We start from the raw sequence: 22916 nt of genomic DNA on the forward strand, positions 1-22916 counted from the left end.
CCAAGGCACTCATGAGCTCTATCAGTCATAACGACAACTTAGCTTTGATGACTAAACACTACTTATGTCAAAGGTTTAACGAGAACACACTTACCTATCGTATGGGGAATTAAGTATAGTATTTTGATCAGAATGTTTCTATATTTGAATGATACGGTTATGCCCAAGAATGTGAACTATAATGAAAAATAATGTAAAATTGAGAAAGACTTTGAAGAACACATTACTCCTTAACAGTGAATTTTGACTTAGGATTCTGTCTCAGCTCAAAAATCTGGTCATGCCAACAGGAAAAAAAAATAAGGTGAACTCTGAAGGTCAGAGAGGGACATGGGTACTCATATAACTGAACACTTCCTTTTCCCTTAGGAAAGAAATCCTTCCAAAGCACTGCATCAGAAAAACTGTAACTGTTCAAAGTCTTGCTGAAATCATTGACCACTCTGAGAAGAGAAGGCCATTGAGCATTAGTCCAGGTCTGCCAGCCATGTCCCAGGTGAACAAGCTCTCAGGGGACAATATTTTTTTGCAACATACACCTTCCTTCAGCAACCCCCTTTGAGCTCTTCTCCTAACTGAGCTCTGTGCTTTTTCTCTCTCCCAACCCCAAATCTATGTGTTCATGGGGACTTTGCCCCAACTACCCCAGACACTGTCAGATGAGACTTTGAATTCCTAGCTATGACTCAAATAAACATGCCCTCATGTAAATTGAAGCACAGCTTTCTTGGGGTGATTTTATGATTAGTCTATTCCCTGTTCATCTGCTTTATGCCCAAAAATGGTTGCTGAAGCTTTAAGGTGGGTCTGGGGGGAGGGGGGAGCCTTGGGGCTCTTCGGAAGGCTTTTCCAAAGCCTTACTCCCCAGGCGTCTGGCGTGCCATGCAGTCTGAGTTTTTGCTTGGCTAGCTTGGGGGTTTTTTATTAGCCCAGACAGAAGGTTTTTTTTCCTTTCCCTGGCCTTGGAGAGGATACAGCAGCAATCCTTCGGCATCTTCTTGAAGCGAACTGGACCATAGCCCAGGTGAGTGTGTCCTCAGGAAGCAATTATTTTTGCCCCTGTCCCTTCCTTTGGCAATCCATGACCAAATGAAATGCTAGGCTTTCTCTTTTTTCCCAAAGCTGAACATAACCAGATCCCTAACCATAGGTTCAGGCTGCAACTTAGCCCCAAAGCTCCTAACCATTAACCAGATGAGAAACTTCCCTGAAAATAATTCTTTCCTGTCCCACTCCAAATGGGGATTCAAACTTGGCCTGTTTCCTGTCCCTAAGCCTAACTGTAGCCGCAGCTCCAACACCTGGTATCTGCAGAGACCAGCCCAAGACCCCAAGCCATGATGAACAAGTTATCGTAAGAGAATTCTTACAGCAAATCTTTTTATCAAAATGGAGCTCTAGGCTCTGCCTTGTTAAAAGTCTAACTCAGTCTGAATGCAAAGGATGGGTTGAGCCCAGATCCTGAACTAGAATTCAGATTAAAAAGATTTCAGGAAAGAGGTATTTTTGCAGCCTACACCTTATTCCAGCTGCTCCTTTTCTTCCCCACACGCACCAGCTGTAGCTCTAGGTTTTATCTCTCTCCCAAACAGGTATATAATGTTAACAGTAACCCTAATCCCAGACATCAGTTGCGCCTTCCCCAACATGTCCAGCCATTGCCTGGATGAAAAATGTCTCAGGGAAGAATTTTTTCGTGTCCTATCCCTTTTTGGCAGCTTTTGGTAGCTCCACACTAAGTGCATCTCTAGGCATGATGACCCTCATTCTCCTAATTCCAACCCTTAATTCTAAGCCCATTCCTCAGCCTGGGCTGAGTCTTTGCTCAAGGCACCCAGTCACGACCTAGATGAGCAATTTCTCAATGAAAATTCTGTCTGCAGACTACTCATTCCCTTTTCCTTAACTTGTTAACATTGCCAAGGATGGCGATTCTTGGATCAGGGATGTTTCTGTTGTTGCTCCCTCCTTCCAGAAAAATAATGAGTCTATAACTTAGTATTTTCAGTGAATTATGTACTGAGTTCACCTTAAAGCAACTCAGAGTCATTCATGATCCATATAAGACAGCAAAATTGCTTATTGTTCAAGATTTTTTCAATTTCCTGTCACAACAACCTTGAATGTGTTTTGTTGGGATTCTGCTTATTTAACTGATCAGACACTTCTGCTGTGTCCACCTGACTTCTAGTCTAAAGAATGTCTACAGCTGCAAGACGCATGGCTTCAATATCGTTCACGATAATCATAAAAACCACTTGAAACAGATACTTTGAGACTGTAAAGAAATGATTAGGTTTTCTTCATGCCATGACAACCAGAAAGTATGGAGTTTAAATATGGTGGAAAGGTATTGTGTAAGGTATGTCTAATAGCTGTTGTGGTAAAACAAGGAATCTTTGCAGGGCCAACAGAGATGGCACCTAAAGAAAAAAAAATAAGCTTTATCTCCATTCTTTCTGTTTTTTCCATTATTTTCTCTTTTGCAATGTGTCATTCAATCCTATGCTGTGATCTTTGGGAGAATGGCATGAGAAAGATGATGCTTTATAATAGCACTGCTGGAAGAGTCTTTGGGGTAACTTTGATCAGATCTATTAATACAGTTGAAGGGTAATACTAGACTAATATGTGTTGAAATTAGTTCCAAAGAAGACATTTGTTTTATTTGATGAGTACTGTCAGCGTAGTATATTTGTTCCAAACAGTTATAACGAGTCAGACAAACTTTCTTCAAAGTATTTCAATTTGCTACAAACTGTATGCCTATTTATGGCTCTGTCTCATTGGTTCAGAATAAAAATATATTTATTCCTTTCAGATTAACTTTACCTCCGAATCAAACCGAAATTGGCTATTTCCAGGTCCGGATCTGCTCCCTTTGCTCTTTTTAAAGACAAATGTTTTTCCGACGACAGCTCGGCTCTTCACGATACTGCCACTTGGTGGTGCCCCGGTGCTACAGTGAAAACCATCGTGTCAATCGCTTGGATTGTGGAACTCAGCTCCACCAGGTTCTTGCGGTTGCTTCCTTTAAAATGAACAACATCTACTGTTCTACGGCCTCAGTTTAAAAAAAAATATATATATATATATATATATACACAAAACACAAAACATATACTGTAGCTGACTGATGCTTTCAAAATTGTTAGGGATATATTTTGATTAATGCATTTAAAACTAAAACTACATGATCATGTTCTGTCACCTCTATCTATAGAGTGCAACATCTTAAACGTCTTAAAATATTTACAGAATAATTTATTTGGGTTGTTAGCGTGGCTGAAATGTGCAACAAACAGTTGCAACAATGACAGTTATTAGTTTCTGAAAGATGTAAACAGTCTGTGGTAAAGCATCCTTGACTAACTGAACTCCTTCTATGACAAGGTGACCCACTTATTGGATGAGGGAAAGAAAGGCTGTGGATGTGTCTGCCTGGACTCTAGTAAAGCCTTTGACACTGTCTCTCACAGCATTCTCCTGGAGAAGTTGGCTGCTGATGACTTGGGAGTGTGCACTGGTTGCTGGATGAAATACTGGCTGGATGTCAGGCCCGGAGAGTGGTGGTGAATGGAACTAATCCAGTTGGCAGCTGGTCACTAGTGGTGTTACTCAGGGGTCAGTACTGGGTCCAGTTCTGTTTAACATCTTTATCAACGACCTCAACAAGGGGATCAAGCTGACCCTCAGGAAGTTTGCAACTGGAACCAAGTTGTGTGGGAGCGTTGCTCTGCTGGAGGGTAAGAAGGCTCTGCAGAGGGATCTGGACAGGCAGGATTGATGGGCCGAGGCCAATTTTAAGAGGTTCAGTGAGACTGAGTGCTGGGTCCTGCACTTGGGTCACAGCAACTCCACACAATGCCACAGGCTTAGGGCACAGTGATGCCCAGCGAAAAAGGATCTGGTAGTGCTGGCTGACAGCAACTGAACATGAGCCAGTGTCTGCCCAGGTGGACAAGAAGGCCAATGGCATCCTGGCCTGTATCAGAAATAGTTTGGTCAACAGGACCACGAAAGTGACTGTCACCCTGTACTTAGCACTGGTGAAGCTGCACCTCGAATCCTGTGTCCAGTTCTGGGCCCCTCAGTACAAGAAAGACATTGAGATGCTGGAGCACGTCCAGAGGAGGGCAATGGAGCTGGTGAAGGGTCTGGAGCACAAGTCCTGTGAGGAACAGCTGAAGGAGCTGGGGATGTTTAGCTTGGAGTGAGGCTCAGGGGTGATTTTATCGCTCTCTACAACTCCCTGAAAGGATGGTGTAGCCAGGTGGGGGGGGCGGCCTCTTCTCCTAGGAAACCAGTGACAGGACGAGAGGACATCGCCTCAAGCTGTGCTGGGGGAGCTTCACTTTGGACATCGGGAGGAATTTCTTCACAGAAAGGGTGGTCAGACATTGGAATGGGCTACCCACCCTGGAGGTGTTTAAGGAAAGAGTGGATGTGGCACTTAGCGCCAAGGTCTAGTTGACAGGGTGGCGTTCGGTCATAGGTAGGATTCGATGATCTCAGAGGTCCTTTCCAACCCCTCGGCCTCGGCCGCCCCCGCCGCTCCTCCCCCGTTCGCCGCCTGCCACGTCGAGACCGCCGCCCTCTCTGCCGGCACTGCCCTTGGCTGGGCTGGGCTGGGCAGGGCAGGGCGCGCCAGGGAGAAGGAGGCGGCGGAGGCGGGAAGTGCCGCCCGCCCGCCCCGCGCGCGGCGGTGATGGCGGTGATGGCGCTGCTGGCGCGCTGCGGCGGGCGCGCGGCGGGGCGGTGACGTCGCGCGCGAGGCGGAGGGCGGGGAGGAGGAAGAGGAGGAGACCCGGGCGGCCCTGGGGCTGAGGCAGCCGCGTCCCGCCGAGGTTCCCCTCGCGTCCTGTCCTACCCCCACCCCCGGTGCCTCCGGCTCGGGCGGGCCGGCGCGGCTCTCCCGAGACCGCGATGCGCTCGGCCTGAGCGCGCCCTCGCCGCCCCGCCCGGTTCGGGCCTCTGCGGGGCCGGGGACCGCGATGGCTGCGGGGAGCTGGCAGGAGGCGGCGGCCCGGTGGGCTGAGGAGGCGGCGGCCCGGGTGCGGGACGCCTTGTCGGGCGGGCTGGCGCTGCTGCCTGCCGAACTGGGCCTCGAACTGGGCTTCGACCCGCAGGCGCTGCCCACCTGGCTCGCTCTGGCGGTCCCGGCCGCGCTGGGGCTCGTGTTGCTGGGGCTGCTGCTGGCCGCGGCCTGCGGGGGCGGCCTCCGCAAGAAGCCGGCGCGGAGCGCGGCCGTGAGGAAGGCTGACGAGGCGGCCGGCGCGGGCCTGACGGCCGGTGGAGGCCATGGCAAGGCGGCGGGCCCAGGCCCCGGGCAGCTGAACCTCAAAGGCGATGAGCAAAAGAAGCGAAACAGGAAGAAGCTGCCGGAGAAAGCGGCGCGGGTGAGAGGGGTGTGAGGACCGGGAGGGCAGCGGGGGTGAAAGGCTTATTGACAGCAGCGGGACACCCGGCCGGGTCCTAGTGGGAAGGCGAGGGGGTCGCGTCTGGCGAGCGGCCCCGAGCGCGGCTGCCGCTCCCCAGGCCCTGTCGCCGGTGGGAAGGATTTGGGTGCCATAGAGCTCCCCCCGTGCCGCCGTGCGATATTTGCCTGTGGAAGTAAGGGGTGGGGGGGGGGTCCTGACTGCTCTGGAGCCGTCTCGTGTCGTCTGGGTTATTTGATTGCTTTGAAAACCTGGAGGAGCAGCGCTGCCACAAGTAAATTACATGTTAATAGTCCTGGGTGATGAAGAAACGGCTCGCTTTTTGGAAGCGTTTTATTGTAAACAAAAATTATATGAAAGCTGCTATTACTGTTATTATTCACTGAATGCTTGCAGGGTTAGCAACCAGCGGTGGAGACCTTAGCATAGTTTAGAATTTCAAGCCAGGAGTTGTAGTCTAGGCAAGTAAAAACTATAGGAAGCAGCATTCTAAGCCATATAAATGTTGCGATAATTCAAACTTGAGTAAGCTTTTTGCTCTGTATTTTCAACAGAACATGCTAGTGTCAATGTTGCTGTGAGCTTGTCTCAATAGGAGTATGTCTGATTTAGTTGTTACAGTGAGGATCATCTCCTTTAATAAGGAAGTCTGTGTCTTAGCCCCTTAAAAAAGATCATTCCTGTAATTTAAATTTTTTTAAATCTTCGATATGTGGTGTGGGAACCTTCCACCTTTGACAGTAGGCATCCACTTATGAGAAAATTAGTAGAATGCAGAAATTGTCAACTGTCCTTTTAAAGGTTACAGTTGTCACAGTTTTAGGGCTTGAAGGGATTGCTTCTATAGCTTTTATGTTGTTAGGATGTTTGTAATCCTGTTTATGTCCAAATGGATTATAGGAATGAAAGTGTAGCAGATGTCCCCTGCCTATTACAACTGTGTCGTATAATTATATCTTTCTCTATAAAATCTGAGTTGTTTCCCTAATGACGAGAGAAAGGAGAGACAGTGGGTTTGTGTCTTCACTTGAGTCTGTGGCAGTATTAAGATTTGAGGAGTTTGGGAAGTTTTTTTATGAGAACTTAAGGCTAGACCATCTTAAACAGAAAAAAAAAAAAGTCTGCATATGCCACCAGCCTGTCTTTGAGCATTGAACGCTGAAGTTGTTTCTGGAAGATGCAAGAGACTGAATGCTGAGCACCAAGAAGAGGAAACATGATTCAGAATCTTTCCACTGTAGCTAGGTTCTCCATTTTGGAGATGGCATGCTAAAGATGTAATTTTTTTTGCCATCTTGAGAAGTAAATAGTTCAGTGTTAAATAAATATGTTATGCCTTCTTGACAACAAAAACTAATCCTAGAAATTATTTAGATTTTGCTTAATTTGTTTAGTTTAAACCCCAATATGAAAACAAGGCATAAACTCTTGCAAGTCATTGCCTAAGACATTTAAAAATGCCACCACAGATGATAGAGTGAATAAGTAGATATTCAGTGTTAACTTGACAGTGCTTTGTAGTGTAGGGCTTCACAAAAGCTAACTTTAGTAACTTTATATAAAACTTAACTAACTGACATTTTTAGTGGATATAAATAATTGTACTCTATTGAGCTTGGTTTACATAGGCATAGAATAAAGTTAAGGCAGTGTAAGAGCAAATCTTTTTGTAATCAAAAGAGCAAAGTAGTTTTTAAGATGTCATTCTGTATTGTTACAATTTTGAAAGTTATTTTTATAGTACTTTGTATTCATTATTTCCATGGTGAGATGAAAAAAAATCCTACCTTTCTCCAAAAGGAAATGCACAAATGGAATCATTAACTGTAGAGCAAATAAGTTTATACCAGTGACAAAGTTTAGTAGGCCTGCCTCGTGCTCATTTTCCAAGATGAGTTTAGAGAGACCAGTATTAGCATGTCCCAGTGTTTTCTGACTTTCATGTGAAAAATTCTCAAAATAACATTGGAAATTCAGAGATGCAACAAAAATTCTTACTGATTGCTGCCTGGTCATTTTCATCTTGTGGTTTTGTGTGCTGCGATGCTAATACTGAGGTCTGCGAGGGGAAAAGAGTAAGCCTATTACCAGTAGATTTACTACAGGGCTTGCTGCGCCAGGGTCTAGATTTCCATTGTGGGCATTTCAGAAAGCTTAGAGCAACTGGTCTGTAGCATTAAGAACACACTACAGATGTCTAATTAAAAGCCGTAGGGTTACTTTAATACAGAATTACTGAGCTCACTGTATGGCAGGTGATGTGTAACACTCATCAGTCAGGATCAGAAATGTTCTTTACTGTAGCTTTTCTGAGGAAGAGTATTAATTGTCTTTTTTCTTGCATGTGGCTTTGTTCAGTACCTGTATAAGTAGGGTACAACTTACCTCCTGTTCTTAGTGAAACAGGTTTCTTTGAGTAGCACTGCACTGACTGAATACAGTAGTACCTATGAGATTCTATTTTATTTACTTGCTGTGAACAGACTGAGAAAAAAATTGAGCTGAAACTGTTTAGCTTTCACTAACATTACAGTTTACAGAGCCTGTTCTGGCTTTCTCAGGCTGCTTGGAGCAAGGTGTCATGGTGTCTTTACATCAGATTCTGTGCAGTAAACCTGAAGCTGCTTTTTTCTTCTTTTTGCTTTAACTCCTGGAAGAGGCAGAGCTCTTTTTCTCCTGTAACAGAGTTCTTTGGCCCCATTAAGATTTTTTTTTTCTGTCCGTAAAACTTGATATTTAAATTTAATTCCTTCCCCTGCTGGCTCTCCCTCCTACTTCAGCAGAAAAAGGTGAAGCTGTTCTTACATGGTTTCTGTGCAATCTGCCAAACACCACAGAAACTAGAGAGTAGCCATCTTCTGTGCTCTGCTACCACTTAGAAAGCCATTCACACCATCTATTTGTAGATGTGGAAAATACCACTTTGACTATGTACTTCCTATTGTTTGTCATACACCTGGAGAATAAATGCTACATACTCTAGTAAAAGTATTTGCATTCATTTGAGGAAGTTTCATATTTGGTCTCCTTGAAAGAACTTTCGGGACTATGGCTGTTTAGTGCTTATTTGCACTTAGATTGTGTAAAGACTTTATACTTTCAGCTGATACTCGTGTTGGTTTGTGTATATGTTATGGTCCAGTGGCAAAAGCAGGGCTGTAGGATTCTTCAGGCCTCGTAGAGAAAACTGCTTAATTTCTTTCTGAAGAGAAGCTTACAGAAAACATTGGTAAACAGGTTCTTCCATTGGCCAAGGATATTCTAAGCAGAGGTATCTTTATAATGTGTAACCGAGGACTTTGGCTAGTACTGCATGGTAAGATTGAGGTGATAGCAATTTCATTAATACTGTCTGAAGTGTGAAACTGAGTTACCCTTTGCACTACCACACTTAAAGAGTACTTTTCATTTTGACAGTCCAACCAAAACCTTTTCTACGTTTAGTATATCTTACTATCCTCATGAATGTGTGTGGAAAAAGGTTTATTCAAGTATTGGAATTTTAAGGTCCTCAGGCAAGAAAAGCATTCAGTAATCAGTACTGTTACTGACAGCACTACTTCTGCCTTGTGGCATCATGCCTGGAAGCTTTAAGATGAGGGTAAAAAAGATGGCAAATAATAAATTGCACAATTTTGAATTAATTAATTTTGTCGGTGGATGTTTAATATATTACCCATAAAGTTTAAAACTTTGGGCTGTGGTTGTCTTTTTAAAATGAAACATGAATACTGTAGAAAGACTTTTTTCTTTCCTGCTTCTGTTGCTTTCTTTGGTATATCCAAAAATGGTCACTTGGATTTTGGTTAAAATTCTGTGATTCATCTGTGGGCAGAAAATAAGTGTGGAAAGCTTCCACTGAAAAGGAGGGTGTTACAATTAAGGGATGTATGTCTCCCCTGAATGTATCAAAGTGCAAGTTTTCAAACATATTTCTTAAGGTTGTTGTTTACATGATCAGATGATCAGACAGCATTTTGAACAGTCATGTGGATGAATTTTTCCAGAGGGTTCTTAATGGATATGAATTAGTTTACTAATTCAGAGAAACCACCAAGGTTTTTTTAATTAAAGATTAAAACTTCTATTTATTGAGTAGTTGGGAGGGATTAAGAAAGTACTTTTCAATTTAAGGTATTTATGTAATAGCAAAGAAGCCAAGCAAGGTACAGAATTTAAAAAGTTAGTTTGCTGTAAACTTTTTGATATACGTCCAATACTAGATGCATCAAATATATTATCTAACTCTACTGCTAAACAGACTGGAGAAAATAGGCACAAGAACTGAGTTTTGGCAATGAGTTATTTTCAAGATTGAGTATCAGTTCTTTGGTATACCTGTGGAATATACCAAAACTTTGTTGAGAAGGACTTTCTTGGAGAGAGTTCCTAGACAGAGATTTGTAAAATATACTTCTTTTTCAGAATAATGAGGGAAATGTACTGCGTATTAGATATGAGAAGTCCAGTTTAAAACTTGTTGTTGCAGGAGAAGAGGGGTTAGGTGACCTGATCTTTCAATTTCTATTTATAGTTACTTTGAAGAAGTTAACATGCTTGCCAACTACAGTAAGCAATGCTATGTTATACGCTGGTGAAATCATGCCTAGGGTGGTTTGTAAGCATAATACAATGTGGCAAGGCTTAAATGCCTGTAACAGTTAAACTGAGGATCAGATCTAATGTTTGAAGGAACAGGCCACACTAAGTTGTGATATGGCTTTTGTTTTACTTGAAAGCAATTAGGTTTGTGTGATGCAGGGTTAAAAATAGCTTTTGGGGTTTTAATAACGAAAGATAACTAAAGGTAATAGAGCTTGAACTTTATTTGGAAAGAATTGCAGAAATTAAAGCAACTATGAAGTAGCTATTTATGCTTATTTAGTTTTCAGTCATTAATTTATCCGGGTCATGTGAACCAGTGACATTTGTGTGGACTCTTATCAATTACTGTTCTTAATTGTTTTTCACTCAGTGAAATTAATGGCTGACAGCAGTATAATTTATGCATATTTTGATCTTTTCTGCAGTTAAGCAGAGTAATTTCAGTCATAGCTTTTTGTTAAAAGTAAATTACTTTTAAATTACTACATTTTTGTAGGGGGAATATATAGGCTGAGGTGTGTGCCTTTGCTGTCAAAGATAAAGACTCATTTAATGATTGTCCAGAGTTTTAATTTTATATGTTGAATAATACATGCTAATTTTCTTTCCTTAATTGTGTGAGGGGGAAATGGTAGACTAATGTAATGCTTGTAATCAAGTCTGTCTGAAAAGAACAATGGGGTGTCGTGCTTAGTCATGCTTCATGTTTGATTTTGAATTTCTGTTCTACTGTGAAGTTTAACTTGTGAAGGAAGTGAGCTGGGAGGGATATACATAGATAGAAATTGCAGATGTTTGGTCAATGAAGAAATTACTTTTAAAAATTAGTCCTGTTACTGAATTGCTACAAAGTGGTAATTGTGTTAATTTAATTAGATAATTTATGGCACGTACAACTGTAGCTGTTCTGAATCAGCTTTCAGAACAGCTACAGGTAACTTTAAAAGCTGGTAAATTTCAGAAATTTACCTTTTGTTATGAAATTGCTGGATTGAATAGTAGTGAGATGAAATGAGAAAACCTGTTCTCTTTCCTTTTCAATTTCTGTGTTTAGTAAATACAGAATTGCAGTAGATACTTTGAACACCAATCCTCAATTTGGTCTGCTTTATTCAATAATCTTACAAGCATTTTTCAGTCAACAAGCAATTGCATTTCAGTAGTAGTATAATTTGAGCTTTGCTTCATCTGCTTTCTCTGATTTTTTTTATTATTTATGCTTATTGTTTACAGCCTAATGGACGGTCTTTCCTTGATGTATCTGAAGATGAAGTAATACAAACTGTCCGTAAAGACAATATAAAGCAGCCTGTGGACACAGAAAAGAAAAATGAAAAGGTCAGTTGTGGATACAAAGCAAGTGTTGAAGTTTGATGTATGTCATTTCAATGTCTAATAACTCTAACAGGGTTTCAAACCACAAATACTTATATGAATGAAGAGTTGTATTTCTTACTGTGAAGGGTACTAATCTAATTTGGAGTTGGGAAGAGCTAAAGTAGTATTTTCTTAACTTCTGAGACATGCCTTATCCCAGAATGTTTGTCAAGCAAACTCCACTCCCAGCCCCCCACTAAACACTGATATCTCTGTTCATCATGTGATAGTGTTAAGCCTACAGAAATAAAGTTTGTGTTTCATCTTTGATGGCTTCTATGGCGATGCAGCATAATGATAGTATTGTTAAGTGCCTTGTAAATGGTCTACCGATTGGCGGACTACTAATCAAAGGATTAAGACCATGTGTCTGCTTATTTCTTTTGCCTGATGTATCCATTTGTAATTAGAGTTCTTGATTTTTGATGACACGTGAGCTTTGAGGTCTGGTGTGAGCTTTTTGTTATGCAAATTAAACAGCTATATTAAAAATATATTTTTAAACATTGATCTGCAGTGTTACCTAAAACGTAACCGCACTAATAGCAGTGTTATTTTTTGAATTGTGAGGACTAATCTTCTTGTCTTATCATATATGCTGTCATTTATGGGCAACATGGATATACTTGATAGGCCTTTGATAATTTTTTTTGCTAACATTATGCATGAAGTTTTCCCTCTGTCATTGTTTTCTGACTTATTTTCTTCAATAAAGTGCTTTTGTTGTAACTCTATCTGAGGAAAAATAAATTATTATGTATAAACACTCAGAAACACTTGGCTGTGAGGGTGGTGAGACAATGGATCAGGTTGCCCAGGGAGGTTGTGGATGCCCCATCCCTGGAAGTAAGTGTTCAAGGCCAGGCTGGATGGGGATTTGAACAACTTGGTCTAGTCCCTGCCCATGGCAGGGAGTTGGAACTAGATGATCTTCAAGGTCCCTTCCAACCCAAGCCATTCCATGATTATTGTCATTTCTTTAGCTCATTCCAGCTTCAATAAATGTACTTGACTACCTTCTAATAGCTTCTTTTGCTGTTAGTACTAAAAGACTGTGTCCTTTTAATTTGCTGTAGGGTTTTAAATGTTTTTGTGATTGGCAAATTGAGTGACTTTTCTGTGAAATAGGTTTGCCTTGAAGTTTCGTGCTGTGTGCCTCTTTCTCTTCCCCACATTTTGCATATCAGATTGACTTTGCTGGGTTTTTCCCAAGAACATAACACAACTTGAACCTGAATGAATAACTCTATTTGCAGGTTTTCAAGTAGGTAAGGTGTTTAAATCCTAAACTCAACTTCACCTTAAAACTGCAAACATAGTGATCTGAGTTTTAAAATGTGAAGTTGAAGCTGCAGCTCTAGGAAATGAGTACCACTTAAGTGGATATGGATGATTATTCAAATTGTGCTTTCATATCACTTTGGGAGATCCTGGGCAAAACATTATTGCCTCAGGAGTAAATTGTTACCCTTCAGTTAAAAGCATACTTAAGAACTTTGTTTGAACTACAGGTAACTGTACAGGCTTCTAATTATTTGGTAAGGCTTCTCAGGGCATCTGTTACATTTGTGACATTATAAACCTGCTAAGGTTATGAGGAGTGCTGTGTATGTGTCTTTGTGTACCATCTTTGGGATGGATGGTATAAGACTATGGCTGTGTTTAAAGTCATATGTGCATGTGCATACGTCTATGAATACATATAGTCTATGGCCTGAAGGGCATGGTTATTTTTTTGTGCTTCAACATATGCTTTCAGTGAAAATCACATATCCTCTGTTTCTGTATTTCTTGGCTGCTTCAGGGTTGTGAATTTCATGCATGTTTTTCTGCTTTGTGGGAGGGGAATCTTTGAGTAATGTCTGGACTGTGGCCATTCATAGGGTTTATGATTCTGCAGTTAGTGACTTGCCACAGTACAGGGGATTTTTTAGTGTTTAGTGTAAGGCACTGTTACTTAAGAAGTGACTCTGTGAATGAGACTGTGGGAAGTTAAAATGTCATACTCCATTCTGTTTGTAAGCACTTAACTGCTTTGTCTTGAATACTAGAAATAATTAGTCAACTAGGGATCAGGAAGAAAGGTTTATTTTTCTCTTGTTCTTGCATGGGATACAATGCATGTTAAAGACTTCAAAAATTTTGTCAGGCCTGCAGTATTCCTCGTGTGCTCTTAGGATGTTGGCAGAGCCAACACTAGCATCTTTGTGTTGCAGAAGGTGACACTCTGAGTGCATAGACTTCTGCAAAATGACCGGCTGGCTTGCTCTGGCTTTAACATCTCTTGCTGTTACAGTCAGTTTGTTATTGAGATAGCGACTGGTACGGTACAAAGTTTAGCAGGTGTTGAGTAAATTTGATAAAAAAATGATGGTTCTGGTTGTTCAGAACAGCGTAACACAGTTTAGGAAAGTAAATGCATTTTCAAGATTTGCGTTCTTGATTTTTTTAAAAACAGTGTTTGTTAATCACAAACTTCTTTTTCGGCTGTTAAACTTTGATGGTTTCATGAGAACTGTAAATTTTGATGTCAGTACTTCCACAGGAGCTAGTTATGTAAGGAAACTGAAGTTACAATTTGGAAGACTAGTCATCTTGAGCTGTTGTCTGGGCTTTTGAAGTAATTTCAGGTGTTCTCTTATTGCCAGAGGGCAGTTGGGTAGTCATGGCTTTGTAGATGGAAGCTTTAAGATCTCAGGTTCCAGTCTCAGGTTGGTTGCAAAGGGGAGACAAAGGTACAAACTTGCTAATCTTTCCTCTGTTTGAGCTTCAGGAGGCAATTTAAACTCATTTTAATGCTAATTTTCACTTTCCTTTTTAATTCTTCCCTTATAAGTTTCCCTAGCAAATAATTTGACTTGTTCATATTTTTAGAATCAATTCTTCTAAGGTTGATTTTGAAACGAGCCCTTCTCTTTTGGAGACTTTTCAGAAGTTAGTTAGCTGGTGTGTGGGTAAAGGTAGTCTGCTGAGCAAATGAGAATTCAGTTCGGGTGCATCTGTAGTTTGGGTCCCCTAGTGCATTAAACCATGAGTTAACTGTTCAAAATCAGTTCCCTAAATGTTATAGGTGTGGTGATGCAGCATTGTATATAAACAGGGAATTTTTTATCATCTCAGCTGCACTAACAAGCTGTACTGCTCTCAGTACCTGTATTGAAGCTGCAGATGCCTTTTGGGGCGTGGTAACTCTATGGCATGTCACCTGCATGCCATTGTGGGGGCCCATAGAATATCTGCAGCAGCTGTGGTAATAATCTAGGTGTTACCTCTTCTGAATTCTAGAGGGATTGTTAGATGCTTCTTGGACATTTAGGACTAGAAAACCAAATAGTGAGAACTCAGGTATACAGCTGGAAATTGCTAGTCTGACTGTGGCAGATGTATTTCAGAAAGACATCCAGCATTTTTAGACTATTTCAGAGACAGTGAATAAGTGAATAGTTCCCCTTATAACATTTGAGTGGATAACCATATTTCTTTTAAAAGTCTTGTTGTTTTTCATTCATGTTTATCTGGTAGTTCTTACACCTTTCTTCACTGGGTTGAAAAGCTTTTCAGTACTGTATTTTCTTTCTAAGAAGGTAGTCAAGTCAATTTGCCATCACTTTAGCTTATCAAAAAATTGAACTCCAAGGCTTTCTGCGATATATTTTCTCCCAATATCTTGGGGTTTTTTTCTCAACACTATCTTTTCAACACTCTATAATTGCTACCTGTTGCGCCAAAACTATTTGCAGTAGTCATGTGTGTTCCTATTTGTTTAGCTTAGCTCTTATATCCAAGAAGCCATAACTGATGAAGCCTTGCGGGGGGGGAAAAAGTTTTTGATGTATGGGCACTAATTGCCCCTTACGTTTTGAAGTAATTTCCAAGCTGGATTTTTTTTACCTTTTTTTTAAAAGGAGTTACTGGCATTATTTATTTCTCCATGGGTAACTTTATACTTCTGCACAAACCAAATTTTGACAGAGTGGTATCTGCCTGCTAAAACAGCTCATTACTCCTCTGTGGCGGTGATGCTGCCAGCAGCTGCTTCTACCCAGCTTTGTACTCTGTAGCATAAGTAATGTTCCCCCCACCTGCCATTTCTGTGCTGCATAAGTCTTTCACAGAGGGTTGTTCAGGAAAATCTGTTTTAAATTTATTCCTGTATTTGGCAGGGGGGAGGGAATTCTGAATCACTATGCCAAGTGATCAGTAAGTAATTATTAAGATAATGTTTTCTTTTTATTCTAGTCAAAGAAAAAAAAGAAATCAAAGGCAGATTCCAAAACGGTTCAGGATACATCTCGTCTAGATGGAAAGGAAGTTGACGAAGGTACTGAGCACAAACATACACAAAATGCAAACATTTTGGCTTAAACGCTGTTTAAGATTTACTTGTGTTTGGTTCATAAAGAAACATAAACTCATAACTCCACAGTCACATATTGTATCTGGGAATCTAATCTTTGAAACAACAGTATTTAGTAACTTCAACTGATATTTTTGAAAGTAGTCTTACAAAAACTGGGAAGTTTTGGACAGTAGGGTGCTCATGTTATTCATGTTTTGCTCTGTGAAGCCAAGTATTATCACAGAAAAACCTTTGGCCATTTGTTTGTGTTCTCAAACTAATGTTGAAGCTGACTGGTTAAACTGCCCTCAGACTTCGTTTGATATGGTACAAGCTAAAAATCTTTCCTTCCTCTTTGACTTAGTTATGTTTTCATTTGGGTGATGTTTTAGGAGCCTGGGAAACAAAAATCAGTAACAGAGAAAAGCGTCAGCAGCGTAAGCGAGACAAGGTGCTCAATGACGGTGGCTCAGGAGAAGCAAATCTCCAGGGTATAGAAAATACAGTTACTGTATCCATTGAACAACTGATGCCTACACCATCACTTCTGGTTGGTCTCAGAAAAAATAAAGGTATGATGCTTGATAGGTCTGTGAATGTGTCCTATAAAGATAGCTTTACTCAAATGCTTAAATAGTGACTGTTTTGGATGTATGATAGGTATATTTGGAGGTGAAACTCTTGAGAGAATTATTTCAAGATGTGAAAAAGTACTTCCTCATAGTGCAAAACTCCCCCCTTTTTTTAGCCATATTTTTGGGGAAGCTAAAGAGAGTGTTTTGGAGTTAGTGGCTAAGACACTGGCCTCCGTCCATACTGGTGCACTGTCAGTTGCTGCACTGCTTTGTAGGCATGTCCCTGTTCCTTCACTTGTGCTCTGTGACCTCGCCCTTTGTTTCCAGAAACTTCAAAGGCATCCTCAGCACTGCTGCAGGCAGCACTAACTCCTTAACTTTTTGAGTGCTTCCTTGTGGGAAGGTTATGCCCCTGAAGTTCTCTTTAAATATCATTCACTGCATAACATGTAGGCGGGTTTTTTTCCAATGTAGATTTAATAGTATCCTGTACTAAAGCTGTTCATAATGGTAAGGCCCATGTGGCTGAGATTTAGTAGTCAATTACTATAGTTGAGGATTCAATAGATATGGCTGCTGCTGTTATAGAAAAGAACGATTGCATGGGCTGTTTTAAAGTATGTGTAGACACAGGAATTCATATTCAGGTAAAACTGAGAAATAGGTGCTTTTATTAAATGAAATTTGATGTTCTGGCAAAGTGACAAAAAGACTGAGCCTAACAACTGTCTGGTACCTTGAAACAGTTTAATGAAATTTGTATGCCTCACCCTCCTGTTTTATTGACACTCGTTTGCACCTTGACTGAGTGCATAGTTCTTGCCTGGAGGACTACATCAGTTGTTTCCTGTTACCTTTTACCCCCTGTCCATTTACACAGAACTTCAAGAAATGGTAGTTCCAACTGTCTTTATACACTGTTGCTAACCATAACTTACTGTAGCCTCTCTAGTCAGAATCCTTTATGTATCATACTTTTTTTGTATCTTATGTATCACCTTGTGCAAAACTAATCCAAAAAGAATTCAGCTGTATAGTGTTTTCGTGGTACGGCAGAAGTTAGAAATAGTTACAGGTCTGAAACACTTGGAGCCACTCTTTCCTTGTAAATGACAAGCTGTGTTTTAGATTTCTGCTCCTCATTCACTGGGAGAGTAGCTAAAGTTCTTTGAAATGTGCCGTTACTTGGTATGTGGGTCCTAAGTCACTTTGAGTTCATTCTGTCTGCAACATAAATACAAATAATAAAAAATAGAGCATTTTAATTTTGTTCTTACGTGTTCTGGATTGTGTGAGGTATTAATATATTCTTTTCTTAAAATATCAGTAATGGATTGTTAGAAGATTTTTACGGGTGTTGCTGTTTGAAAAGGCTTCATCTAGCTTTGGTTTCTCTTCTTAATCAGGTGATGCACTTCTAAATGCACAGATTAACAGCGCTAAACCTGCAAAGGGGGAGTCATCAATTCCACAAGGTAAAAAGTTTTCATTACTGGGCATCGTAAGTGACTAGAGAAGTATTTTACAGAAGTGAAAGCAGCAACTGTCAGTGCAGGATTTTGAGCAGCTACTGACATGAAACTTTGCTATACATCTGGCTCTTTTGGCTAGGCAAATGTTACACTTCTACGTTGCAGTTATTTCTTAAGAAGTTGAAAACAGTCTCGGTTACATGTGGAAATACAATTCAGTATCTAGAATTTTCAGACAGATTATCTATGATAAAAATATTTATATACAGAACAGTAACATTTATTTTTAAGCTCTGCTGAAAAATTCTTTATGCTAGCTTTTCAAACTTAATCACTTATTTGTGTTAATGAATTATTTGCTCAAAGAAAACCATGGTGTAGATAACTGCAAAGAGCTCACAAGTCCTGATTATTGTTTACATTTGTTTCAGGTTGTATACACAAGTTACTCAGTTCTTTACATACTCCTTTGACATGCATAGATACATTTGCTTTGGAAGTTCTTAAATATAAATGCATGTTTGTAAAAGAATATATTTGACATATGTCATACACATAACTTAAAATATTTGACTAGTGAATCTTAGCAGTTTTCTAATAACAGATACTGCTATAATAATGCTTGAAGTGAATTAGCTTGACAGAATGAAATCAAGATGGTTGTTTCTTACAGCCAACATTAGCTGTGTTGCTTTAATGAAAAGTAGCTAGTGTAAATAAGCAAGTCAACAAATAAGTTATTAAAAGCATGCAGATCCAGAAAGTGAATCCCTTTCTGCCTGTTTTTGAGAGTGTTACTTCACATGCAAACTTCCTGTACCATGGCGCAGAAGAAGGGAGCTGTATTCTTGAGAGAAGCCTAATGGGAGGACAGGAGGAGATAATAAAGTTTCAGTAAGGAGAAATTCTGACTGGTCATGAGGAAAAAAGCCCTTCAGGAGGTAGTTCAAAGCAACTCTGGGCAGTCAGCATTTATGGTTTCCAGAACTTCAATAATGTAGTGTAATTTTGAAGTTAGCTGTGCATTGAACAGAAGGTGGGACTAGGTGACTTTGAGAGATCCTTTTCAATCTTAAGTTTTCTGTGATTCAGTGAAAACTTGGTGGTCTTTTAGAAGTTAAAGTTTTTGACAGGAGAGTGGTATAATAAACAGAGAATAATCAAGCTCCTGCTTTAGAACCTCAGCTGCCTTTTTGCAAAGTTGCAGAAAGGTTTTTCTACCAGCTGCAGTTTGGTTTCTGTCTCTTCAGTGTTCTTTTGTTGCCTTTCCCTAAGACGTCATATTATGCTAGGAGGAAGTTAACTGATAGGAGCAATGCTAGTGCTGTAGAGAAAGAGCAGCGCTCTTTGTACAGCAGTGGTGACCTTACAGACGTCTGTGTTTGGAATTGATTTGTCTGAGAAAATCTAGGCATATCTCACCTAACTAATTCTGTGTCAGTGAGGCTGGCTCGAATTGGGCATGTTCATGCTGTCTGAGTTACAAGTTCATTTGAAAAATAAAATGTTTGATCTGTAGTTTTTGTTGGCATATGATACTGACTTGTGCATGAGGGTTTGGCTTACTGTTTAAGTGTTACACTTGTTATATGCAAATATTTCTTAACTGCTTGTAAAAGAGCAGGTTTTCTGGTTTTTCCACTGCATATATAAAAAGAGAAAGGGGATTTGATATACAAAGCACTTTGGGAAAGGTTTGTGATATATAGGAAGTGAGGCTGGGTGCACTAGCCCCTATATTTTATAGGGACATAAATTTTAAAAACTTCTATTATGATCTGCTGTACTTCTGACTTCTCAAAGTATACATTAAACTTGCGGTGGCTAGTAATTTCTCATCAGGGTAACATGTAACAGAGACTCTTGCAGTGTTGTGGTCTTTTACCTTAGTGTAACATAAAATATGTTACTTACAAATTGAGTGTTACTATGATTTTTATCTCTTACTGCGAGGGACTCTATGGTCAATGTGATAGCTATGCTCTTTGTAAATCCTGTGTAGTGTTTGGGAGGTATTTTCTAATACTTGGTAATTTTGTCTACATCCTGCTTGGAGAACTGCTGCATGCAGTTATGAAACAAAATATTCTCCATTTAGTGCATGGACTTTTCCACAAGTCATCACCATACTCTGTGAGAGAAATTAGCCGACAGTGTTGAAAGCACTTTCCGCATCCTTTTTTTATTCTAGAGGCACTGGTTCACCAATACATCAGCCCTATAAAGAAAAGGATGAGGAAGGAGAGTGCAGTTGGTGCTGGTTTTTCCTCACTCTTCAAGTTAGTAGGCAGATGGTGCATATCATCTGAACTGGAAAATCAGCTGAGACAGAGCAGCAGCCCTGTCTGTATCACAGTGGTGTAGCAAAGCTGCTGTTCATTCAGTGGTTTTTTAAGTGAACATGCATGTAAGTGATATTTTAATTCTTCATCCAGTTCTTCTTTTAAATAATCCTTTCATTGTTGTTTTATTTAAGTTTCTCCAGGATTGAGTGAAAGCCATACAGTAAATGGAGGAAGCTGGAATGAGAAGTCTGTAAAAATCTCCTCACAGATTGGTGTAGGGGAGGAGAAATGGACATCTGTTCCTTCAGCTGCAGCTGGGAAGAGGAAGACTGAGACATTGGCTTGGGGCCAAGATGCTGGAGATGCTAATGGGAGTGGAAAGGACTGGGGTGTAACCCTGGTGGGCAGGCCCTGGAAAGAGCGTTCTTTGTTCACTCCCATTGGTAAGCTATTTTCAAGAACTTGCTTCACATAAGCATTTTTACATAAATGTATTTTCTAGTAGTGGATCTCTGAAATATTTTTAGATTTATATATTTTAAAAAATCTTGATGTGGTCTAGTGAAATGTTAACTGAATTTCTGTTTACTGTAAGTTCTGATGGCTTAGCATCTATGTCTCTGTACAGTTAAAACTGGGATTTTTGAGTTTGTCTAACATAAAATCATTTCTGTGAAGGAATGCAATGTTGTATATCACTTTCATAAAGTTCTGAAGATGATTACTAAGCCATTTTAAAGTGTAACTTCTTTTAAATAATGTCATAAACCCCAGGTTGTAAGTCTGTTCTGTTGGTCAAACATGATCAAATCAACTGTGTTCAGTTTTGGCAGGCATTTTTTAGGCCCCAGGCATAAAGATTGTTCAACATTTGTGACATTTAGTGTTACACTGTTTTTCTCATTAGAAACTGTTTTTAGAATCCAGCGCAATTTTCTGCTTCTGTCACTTGCGCTGTCCACAGTGGTGATGGAGAAGAGATTTCATGATTTCTTTCTGGACAACAATCATCAACTTACTATTAAATGCTGTAACATGGCCCTTCCCACTGCTCAGTCTAAGTAATCCTCATCTCTTGTGGAAGGCAGTGTTCCTTTGTAGTCAGCAGTGTTACTTTAGTCTTGTCGTGTCTTAACCCCAGCCAGCAACCAAGCCCCTTGCAGCCACTGGCTCACTCTCCCACCAGCAGGATGGGGGAGGCAATCAGAAGGATAAAAGCTGGAAAACTCATGGGTTGACATAAGGACAGTTTAATAGGGAAAGCAAAAGCCATGCCTGCAAGCAAAGCAAGGAAATAATTCTCTACTTCCCATGGGCAAGCAGGTGCTCAGCCATCTCCAGGGGAGTAGGGCTCCATCACATGTAATGGTGACTTGTGAAAACAAAACACCATAACTCCAAATGTCCTTCCCTTCCTCCTTCTTTGCCCACTTTATGTACTGAGTATGATGCCACATGGTAGGGAATATTCCTTTGGCCAGATGGGGTCAGCTGTCCAGTCTGTGTCTCTTTCCAACTTCTTGTTGGGAAGACAAGCCCCAGCTGCCTTGCTGCCATGGATACAAGAAGTGGAAAAGGCCTTGACTCTATGGGAGCACTACTCAGCAAAACCAAAAATATCCCTGTATTATCCACCCTGCTTTCAGCATAAATCCAAAACACAACCCTACCCCAGCCATAATCTGCACAAATCTAGACCTTGTTTTATTTCTCTGGCATATCTTGAAATGGAGTTCCTGAGGCTGGATCTGATATACCCTTGGAAGCTTTACTGTTGCCAAGTAGAAGCAAAGGGCTTTTTTCATGTTCTGGCTAGATGTGTTCTGCTATATATTCTAATAAGGCAGTTCTTAGTGACTGTGACCAGCTTTTTTTTTGGTTTTTTTACTGAGGATACATCATGTCTGACCAGGCTGCTTTGCTTCTCATAAAATTACTAATTTTGGGGGTGAAGGAGAGCAGTGAAAGTCTTTCATGATGACTTGACTGATGCTTTCAACACTGTCTCTCACAGTGTTGTTGTATCCAAACTAGAACAGTTGAAAAACTGGTCAGGCCAAAGGTAATGGTTAGTAAGTCCTACTCTCCCAGGAGGCTGGTAACAAGGGGATATCACAGGGCTGTACTTAGAACTGTCCTATTTATCATCTTTGTAAGTGACCTGGAGGAAGCAACCATGTCATTCACATCCCATTTCCAGATTACAGCAAACTTAAATGCGGAGGCAGGAATCAGTTGAAACAGTCCAGGTCAGGGATCCCATCCAGAAGGACCTAAACCTGATGGGAGTAAAGGGCCAACAGGAACCCGAGGAAGTTCAGTGAGGACAAATGTCAAGTGCTGAATCTGGGTTGGAAGCAACCCTACCTGGATATTGACTGCCTGGATTGCAGCTTTGTGAGTAAGGCGTCTTGGTGGGCACCAAGTTGGACATGAGCCAGCCATAGATCCTAGCTGCAAAGAACACCAATAGTATGCTGGGATGCATTAACACAGGAGTCAGTAAATTGTGGGGTAGTGACTATCTGCTTTTTGGACAACATCTGGAATACCTGTCCAGTTTTTAGCCCCTTCTGCCCCAATTAAGTCAATGTAATTCTAAATAAAAGCCGCTAGTAGTTTTTACTGGCTATTTCTGCATATTTCTGCCCTACATTGAACAGTCAAGTATGTCTTCATTTTTAAGCAGTATCTCCTATTTGTCAAAATTTGTTCTGAATTTTTGAATTCCTTTCTTTAACCTATATATAATTTACTCCAAGATGTGTTCCATTTATGTGTACTTGCCAAAACTTAATGATTGCAGTAATGGCAGATATAATAGT

The 22916-nt window shown here is 40.6% G+C and overlaps 1 protein-coding gene and 1 long non-coding RNA gene across 2 annotated transcripts in view; one reads left to right on the forward strand and one right to left on the reverse strand.

Annotated features, from left to right (window-relative positions):
- Positions 1-4785: 4785 nt before the first annotated feature.
- The window catches only part of MTDH (metadherin), a 34647-nt gene continuing 16516 nt past the window's right edge, over positions 4786-22916 (forward strand). Inside the window, exons 1-6 of the mRNA XM_082285308.1 lie at positions 4786-5399; positions 11277-11381; positions 15660-15741; positions 16152-16331; positions 17741-17809; positions 20283-20534. Of these exons, the coding sequence (XP_082141434.1) occupies positions 4995-5399; positions 11277-11381; positions 15660-15741; positions 16152-16331; positions 17741-17809; positions 20283-20534 (1093 nt within the window). The 5' untranslated portion in view covers positions 4786-4994. The remainder of the gene's footprint in view (positions 5400-11276; positions 11382-15659; positions 15742-16151; positions 16332-17740; positions 17810-20282; positions 20535-22916) is intronic.
- LOC309575096 overlaps positions 11217-22916 on the reverse strand; it is a 42194-nt gene continuing 30494 nt past the window's right edge. Inside the window, exon 3 of the long non-coding RNA XR_014226584.1 lies at positions 11217-11352. This is a non-coding gene — a long non-coding RNA (uncharacterized lncRNA). The remainder of the gene's footprint in view (positions 11353-22916) is intronic.

This window comes from Coloeus monedula, assembly GCF_965178545.1.
Source record: "Coloeus monedula genome assembly, chromosome: 1".
In the NCBI taxonomy this organism is placed as follows: domain Eukaryota; kingdom Metazoa; phylum Chordata; class Aves; order Passeriformes; family Corvidae; genus Coloeus; species Coloeus monedula.